The following is an 8,494-nucleotide window of genomic DNA, read 5'->3' as shown; positions in this document are numbered from 1 at the left end:
CACCTTCCACCAACCGACCCCTAAATATTTTTGTTTTTCAAAAACAAAAAAAAAAATCTGTTTTATTTCACTTATATGGGCTGGATATGGATTTTCATGTTAACCCATTTTGTCCATATTTATATGAGCTTAAATAGGTTGACGAACATATTAACCCATTTAAGAAAAGAAAAGAAAATTTGAGTGATCCATTTAATTTAATATGGGCAAAATGGTTTCATTTCACTTATATGGGCTGAAATTGCCACCCCCAGTGTCAAGTATTCAAGCAATTCACTATAATCTTAAAAGTATAAATTATAGGAACCACATATTATAAGTACTAAATAACATCCTATCCCTTCTAGTTTTCTATTTACCAAAAATCCCTTAAAAATGATGTTTGCGGGATACGTAGCGTTGTGCACGGGATACATTAGGTTTGATACATTCCACATAGCGGGATACATTAGGTTTGATACATTCCACATAGCGGGATACATAACGTTGTGAACGGGATACATGCGGGAAACATAGCGTTGTGCACGGGATACATAGCGTTTGATACATTTCACATAGTGGGATACATAGTGTTGTGCACGGGATACATGCGGGATACATAGGTAAAATAAGGGATTTTTGAAAATTTTAAAATAAGTAGGGATAAATAGATATTAAGGTAAGTAAAGGAGTGTAGTTAAGTAATTTGTCCATCTTAAAAAGTCACTTTACCAATCTAAATAATTTTTTCATTAAATTTTATTGACATGCCATTTTTATTTTATACTAGATTTTTAAAATATAAAAAAAGTGTCAATTTTAATCATTTCATTGAGTTGTTTGTTTCTGTATTTATAATTTATATTGGTACTTTAGATATAACTTTGTTTTACTAACTATAATATTAAATTTTGTTGTATTATATATTTACTTAATTTTAGTGGGACATATCAATAAAAATATAACAATGAGAACTTTTTTATTTCTTAAAAATTTAGCTTAAAATAATTTTTCGTCAACAAAATTTAATGAAAAAATTATCTAAATTGGTGGGGTGGCGTTCTATGTAAAATATCAATAGTTGAGTAATTTTCTAAGATAATTACACGTAGTTGAGTGATTTTTGAGTTATAAAACAAAGTTGAGTAACTTTATGAGAAAACTAGTCATAGTTGAGTGACTTTTGAGAAAGTTATCCGTAGTTGAGTGACTATTTGGGATATTATGTCAACTGAGTCTTTTCTCAAAGTTTGATCGCATCCATTTTTGATGCATTAATAAATGGGGAGTCATTTTTGAGATCAAAATTGAGATTTGTCGAAATACAGTTGCTCTTTTTGTTATGCAAAACTGAAATACAACTGTATTTTCCTAGTGAGAAAAAGAAAAAGAAAAAAGAAGCAAGAAACACAACGGTATTTTATTCTCTACACTTTAAGTCGGTGAAAAAGAAAAAGAATTTGTTCAAATTTCCCTCTCCTCAAGAAGTGTCTTTTCTGAATCAACATTCCATTCTCTCAACTTTCTTGAGTTTTCCATTTTCCAGATTTGATATTCAGAATGCCTTCTTTTGATTATCACTTCCATTGCGGATGCGGAAGTGGAGTTGCATTCCTCAAAGATTACGTTGGAATTGATGAAGTATGGATTCTATTTTCATCTGCTTTTCCATCTATTCTTTTTGCAATTATTCTTTGCTACTGATTTCATTATGTAAGATATAATTTTGTATCTCTGTTATAATTTGCTACTTCTTTTCATCTTTTGTACACTTTGCAGGAGCTAACCTGCGTGCTACAAGGGATCTTTACTGATATGTAAGTCTCATGATTTCACGCTAGCTATTTTTAAAATAATCTGCAGTCTGAGGTATATATATATGCAGGTTTAATGTTGAAGTGCCAGAGAATGAGTCATATCATCAACTACTAGAGGGCAATACCGTAGTCGATACTTTCTGTGTCAACTGTAGGGACCGGCTCGGGTGGAAATTTGTAAGATATTAGTATGATCGATTCTCATGAACATGAGGATTTGCATTTCCTTTTTTTTTTTTGTTGTTGCTTGTTGCTTAAACAGAATTTTCCTTTCGCCAGATTGCAGTTCCCCAAGGCAGTCGTTATGAGGAAGGACAATTCTTGATGATGTTGTAAGTTTAATTGGAAAAATGAGACTATGCATATGCGATATGCTGTGTTGTAAGGTGTTACTAATACAAATGATTATTTTGTGTCAGGGAGAAGCTTACTTACCCTAATGGTCAAATCTTAGATCCTTATGAGGAAAATGTTGATCAAGATGGAGGCCCTAATGAGGAAAATGTTGATCAAGCTGGACGCGCTAATGAGGAAAATAATGATAATCAAGATGGAGCCGCTAATAATGAGGAAAATGCTGATAATCAAGATGGAGGCGCTAATAATGAGGAAAATGCTGATAATCAAGATGGAGGCGCTAACGAGGAAAATAATGATAATCAAGATGGAGGCCCTAATGAGGAAAATGTTGATCAAGCTGGAGGCCCTAATGAGGAAAATGTTGATCAAGCTGGAGTCCCTAATGAGGAAAATGTTGATCAAGCTGGAGGCGCTAATGAGGAAAATAATGATAATCAAGATGGAGGTGCTAATAATGAGGAAAATGCTGATAATCAAGATGGAGGCGCTAATAATGAGGAAAATGCTGATAATCAAGATGGAGGCGCCAATGAGGAAAATAATGATAATCAAGATGGAGGCGCTAATAATAAGGAAAATGTTGATAATCAACTCTTAGTTCCTAATGGACTGCCTAATGGGCATATTGGTCGAAATCCAAACATTTGAACCATTTACTGATGAAAATGCAGACATCAATAGCTGATGATTTACGAAGATATACACTTGCACTGGCCAATGAGTGCAGTCACTAGAGTTCATATTAGTAATTCATAACTGTGTGATATTCAACTTTCTTTTTTGGTTTTGGGATTACAGTACTTCGAAAAGTAATTGAGAGTGAACATTCTACATATTAGAGCTCGGGTACTCCCGTTCTGTATATGCTGCTTAGATTGTCTTTAATTTCTTGATACAAGTCATCTGTCAAGCATCTGAGTATAATCGACTGGTTAAAATTCACAGAACTCTAATGGCTTTTGATCTATGAACAGATAACACAATCATGTGTGCATTTTAAATTCTTTCATTCACTTAATCATACAATTTTGAGATCCTAATAACTGATAGCCCTGTAGTTCTTCCAAAATTTCTTCCAGATGGAAGAATACATTTTTGCGTTTTAAATTTATAATATTTTTTTTTCTTCTAAAAGCTGGAGTTGCTTGACAGTAAATGCTAGTGCACGTTAGTTTGGTTTTTCTTTATGTTGGAATGTATGCGTCCACTGTCAGTCAAGGACCAGTTCCCTTGACTCAGCAAGAACAGTAACTAAAAATGTGCAGAAAATAAACAGCTGAAAGTAAGATCTGCACAAGTGTTTTACGTGAAAACCTCTTTGCTCAAGGGAGTAAAACCACGACCCGTCTCACAGGACTTTTCAAACTGCTTCCACTAATCTTCTCCAAGCAAAAGTAAAAGCCAGTTTACAAAATGAGATTAGCCTGCTAATCTCCACACTAAGCAATACCTCCTATCACTTAGCTGAGCCAGAGCAGATACAACACTGCCCACTATACTAACCCTCACTGATTAATATAGATTTTTCTAAGCGAATACCACACCGCCCACTAAACCACCTAACTCTAGATGATTTAGATTTTGACTAAGCTACACACAGGTTGCCCACTAAACCACCACCCTCTGGACGATTTAGATTTTTAGAAACCGAAACAACATCCGAATCCTTTATAGATTAGGAACAAATTTACAATGTAAGCACATAAAACACAAAGCTCAAAATACAACAAAGACTTTTCTTCACTCTATCAGGTCCCTTTGTTGAGTTGAGCAATGTTCTTCCTTGAAGATGACCTTCTTTTCAAGCTTACGAATTTTCAGAGAAAATCCAAGTTTTGTTTGCCAAATCTTAAGTTTTTGTTTTGTGTTAAGAGAATATATCAAAGTGAACACAAAACCCTTGGGACCACCCATTGGCTGAGAGTTTGCTGTTCAGGAAAGTTGTGCACCTACCACGTCAGAGGTGGCAACTTTTCTGACGGCTGTCTTGTTACCTTTTCATATCGCAGTCTTGCAGGAACCATGTCCCTTGCAAACTTTTCTTAGTAAGTTCTTGAGAAGACGTGTTGGATCTCTCTCCTTTTGAATGAATGAATTAATTTGTTGTTTGTCATGTTGACTAAGTCAACCATAAAGAGTTATTAACCGTTGGACAAACAACCTCGTCCATTCTGATTGGTGCGGTACACTGACGGTCTCACCTGTTGGGTTTAGCAAGGTGTGAATGAGAAATAAAAAAGAGAAAATGGAAAGAGGAAGAACCAATGAAAGTGGGGGAACCAATTTTGGAGGAAAAATGAAAAGTCATTGCAAAGTGCAAATGAAAAGTCATTTTTACCATATTGGTAGAAGAAAGGAAATTGTTGTCCTTATATTAGGAAACACTTCCTTTAGTTCTTAAAGGGTTAAGAAGAAGGTGCCCTCTCGCACCGTCGTCGCTCGGCTTCGGCTTCGGATTTGGCAAATGATTGATTGATAATATTTTTGGACAAAATTTATTTAATCAATCTTGTTAATTCATTTCTTTTCTCTTACAAATTAATTCAGAATGTTAGTTAAATAACAAAACTAATTTGGCGCAATGGAATTTATTTGAAATTCATATGCAACGGTAATAACGTTCCGAAAAGTCGTTATTTTTCCCAAAAGACACAACCTTCTGGAAAAAATGGGTCTGAACAGAATTGTCTGAACAGACGCATTCCTTGCTGTAAATGGCTATAAATAGAGATGTTTTTTCCGGTTTTAAACACTGAAATTTTTTTCCTCTCTGCATATACTTTCTTACATAAACAAAACTATCGATCGACTGAGTCTGTGTGTGCTTTTGTTGCTGTTCTTGCGTTCGCTGAAGTTATTGAAGTTTGAGGTACTGCTACTTCTTTAACAGGTTAATCCATTTTATCTTAGGAGGAATTAATCTGCAACCTCGGGTACAGTGAGGGGATTAAATTTCTTAAGGAAACACATTGGTTTCTGTGGACTCGGATTAAAATCATTCTGTCTATTTCATCTACTTTCTGTTTCTGCATTTTTGGACTAACCTGAATACATGAGATAACATCACCAACCTCTGACGTGACAACTTTTCAGCTATATCCCATTTTAGATCTGGACGAGAGAACTCAGCTAGGGACCAGGTCCCTGCATTTGTGAGACACTCAAACAGATAGTCCATCCACTCTTCTTAGTGGTGCAGTACACTGCGTTTTTTCACCTACCACCTGACATAAAAGCTTTACAGTTGTACACTATTTGAATCTGGACTAGAGCACTCTGCCAGGGACCAGGTCCCTGCATTTGTGAGGATCATCAAAACACCTAGAATATAACACTTTAAAATCATGATTTTGATGTGGACTAAACCAATGAAGATGCAGATCAATGCAACCATTTTTCTTAATAAAATGGTTTTTATCCAATGCTAGTGTAGTGTGAGTCCTAGTTATATAATGTGTTTTTTTGGATACTTGACTGATAGAAGTAAGAAGAAAACAATCATCTCTATCTTTTTTTATTATTATTTTCACAAAATTACTATTTTAAATATTTGTTATGTAAATTCAAGTTGAACTTAGGATATATAGGAAATAGTCTCACCAACTACACGAGGTAGGAATAAAGTTTGTATTGCTTATTCAGATAAACCAAATTGAAATTAGAAAGTGAAACAATGAAAAATATAAAGGAAATTGGTATAGAGGTGGAATGATAGGATTGAAGAGGAAGTAAATGCATTTAATTTATTAATTTAATGAGAGAGAAATTTTTATCATTATTTACGTACTCTTATGTAATGTTTTTAGAAGGATGGAGTGTCAGACGAGGCATTTACTTCCTCCATCTTGTTTTATATGGCATCATTTGACTTGACACAAAATTTTAAAAAAAGATAATAAAATTTAGGACAAATTACTTAACTACACTCTTTTACTTACCTTAATATCCATTTATCCCTATTTATTTCAAAATTTTCAAAAATCCCTTATTTACCTATGTATCTCGCGCACAACGCTATGTATCCCGCTATGTGGAATGTATCAAATGCTATGTATCCCGTGCACAACGCTATGTATCCCGCATGTATCATGTGCACAACGCTATGTATCCCGCTATGTGGAATGTATCAAACCTAATGTATCTCGTGTACAACGCTATGTATCCCGCTATGTGGAATGTATCAAACCTAATGTATCCCGTGCACAACGCTATGTATCCCGCAAACATCATTTTTAAGGGATTTTTAGTAAATAGAAAACTAGAAGGGATAAGATGTTATTTAGTACTTATAATATGTGGTTCCTATAATTTATACTAAAATTTATGGTCTAAAACAATTTTTAGTGAGTGTTTGAATTGACTTATTTTTAGTAGTTTTTGGCTTTTAAACTATTTTTTTTGGTTTTGGAAGTGTTTGAATAACACAAAACACTTTTTTAAAGCTGAAAAAGTATTTAAAAAATCAAAAGTCAAATTGACCTTTAGTGCTTGGAGGCTTTATTTTAGACATAACACATAAATATGCCATTTAATTTGACCTTATTTTACATTTATGTCCTTTAACTTTTGATATGCACAAGCAGACAAGCAATCACTTGTATTTTTAAGAAGAAGAAAGAGAATATCCTATTTTTGAGACTCCTAATCTTTGTAACATACATATTAAGAAATTTTATCTTATTTTGAAAGATTATCTTCCTGGTTTTCTCTAGTTGGTTAAGAGTCTTGTTTGATTGAAAATTTGAATATGTATATTTTAATTAATTAAATTAAAAATGTAATTAAAGTTTTTGTATTAGATGTTTAAAATAGTTGGTCTCTATAAAATAATCTTAGCATTAAAAGCACATTAATACTTGCCCTTTTTCGTAATTTGACTCTCAAAAACATATTTTTTAAAATTAGTCTAACACAAATTGTTTATCAAAGCACCTTTCAAATTACTAAGTCAAACACAAATTGCTTTTTTTGAAAAGCTATTTTAAAAAGCGCTTATAAATAGAAGCGGTTTTTAGCAGCAATGTCAAACAAGCTCTAAGTCTTATTTGTATTCTGTTAATTAAAACTTTTTTGAAAATACATAAATGAGTCTAATAGCAAACTATATATAACTATTTTTAATAAATATTAAAAGTATAGCTAAGGGATCCTATTAAATGTCAAAATGTCGTTTTTTTGAAAATTTTCCCTATTTTATTCCTCTATCTTATAACATGTAAGAGTAGGAGTGAATGTAGAATCAATATACATTTCTTCTGATTTGCTAGAGCGTTTTAAATTTTCCTACTTAATTTAGTATAATAACATTTCTGGGAAAAATTTTGTTTTACGATGATAATAAATATGGAAAATATGCGGAGAATTTTAGCAGCTTAGTAGGTTGGCTATCTGAACTCCCACTTTGTTGGTGAGGGTTCAATTCCCCACATTATAATCTCCTCTCTACCCCCAATTAAAATAAATAAATAAAAGGGAAAATGCATAAGTACCCCCCAGCCTATGCCCGAAATCCCAGAGACACACCTAACCTTTACTAAGGTCCTATTACCCCGAACTTAATTTATCTATAATATTCTACCCCTTTTCGGCCTACGTGGCACTATCCTCGAAGAAAATGTCAACATGCGCTGCGCCCACAAGACAGTGCCACGTAGGCCAAAAATGGGTAGAATATTACATATAAAATAAGTTCGGGGGGTAATAGGATCTTAGTAAAGGTTAGGTGTGTCTCTGGGATTTCGGGTATAGGCTGGGGGGTACTTATGTATTTTCCCTAAATAAAATAAAATGTAGAAAATAGGCTCAAGTTTCTACCTTCCCAAGATAACTAGAAACTCCAACTAATAAGCTGGCAGTAGTAGCCAAATGAACCTAAAAAGGTGGCTCAAACATACATTAGTTTGAGCTTACATTCTCTCTTTAAATTTTTTGTAACTCTTTACGAAATACAACACACATGTCCATACACTAGTTAATTAACAGTACGTCAGATCTCTATAGTTCACACAACAATATCATTATTAAGATATAAAATATATTTTCTCGTAAGTAAATAAAAAGAAGATGAAACATAATGGTGTATTTATTCTCTATATAATTTTTAATGGTTTGCAAAATAAAGGGAAAATGCATAAGTACTCCCCAGCCTATGCCCGAAATCCCAGAGACACACCTAAGCTTTACTAAGGTCCTATTACCCCCCGAACTTATTTTATATGTAATATTCTACCCCTTTTTGGCCTACGTGGCACTATCTTGTGGGCCCAGCGCATGTTGACAATTTTTTCAAGGATAGTGCCACGTAGGCCGAAAAGGGGTAGAATATTATAGATAAATTA

General features: G+C 33.6%; 1 protein-coding gene across 1 annotated transcript; it reads left to right on the top strand.

The window, feature by feature from the left end:
* The first annotated feature begins 1,539 nt into the window (after positions 1-1,539).
* Positions 1,540-2,804, top strand: LOC125872354 (protein yippee-like At3g08990). The gene is made up of 6 exons (XM_049553070.1): positions 1,540-1,620; positions 1,759-1,796; positions 1,865-1,973; positions 2,076-2,128; positions 2,216-2,318; positions 2,691-2,804. The coding sequence occupies exons 1-6, from the start codon at positions 1,540-1,542 to the stop codon at positions 2,802-2,804; spliced, it is 498 nt and encodes a 165-aa protein (XP_049409027.1).
* The last annotated feature ends 5,690 nt before the right edge of the window (positions 2,805-8,494 follow it).

This window comes from Solanum stenotomum, chromosome 8, assembly GCF_019186545.1.
Source record: "Solanum stenotomum isolate F172 chromosome 8, ASM1918654v1, whole genome shotgun sequence".
In the NCBI taxonomy this organism is placed as follows: Eukaryota; Viridiplantae; Streptophyta; class Magnoliopsida; order Solanales; family Solanaceae; genus Solanum; species Solanum stenotomum.
Note: the sequence above shows the minus strand (reverse complement) of the source record. Positions and strands in the feature narration are given on the sequence as shown.

Bases quoted from the DNA above. Each gene is read 5' to 3' on its own strand.
- LOC125872354 (XM_049553070.1), top strand. From the start codon at position 1,540: ATGCCTTCTTTTGATTATCACTTCCATTGCGGATGCGGAAGTGGAGTT. The intron at 1,621-1,758 runs GTATGGATTCTA...TACACTTTGCAG, and splicing joins ATTACGTTGGAATTGATGAA to GAGCTAACCTGCGTGCTACA. The intron at 1,974-2,075 runs GTAAGATATTAG...TCCTTTCGCCAG, and splicing joins ACCGGCTCGGGTGGAAATTT to ATTGCAGTTCCCCAAGGCAG.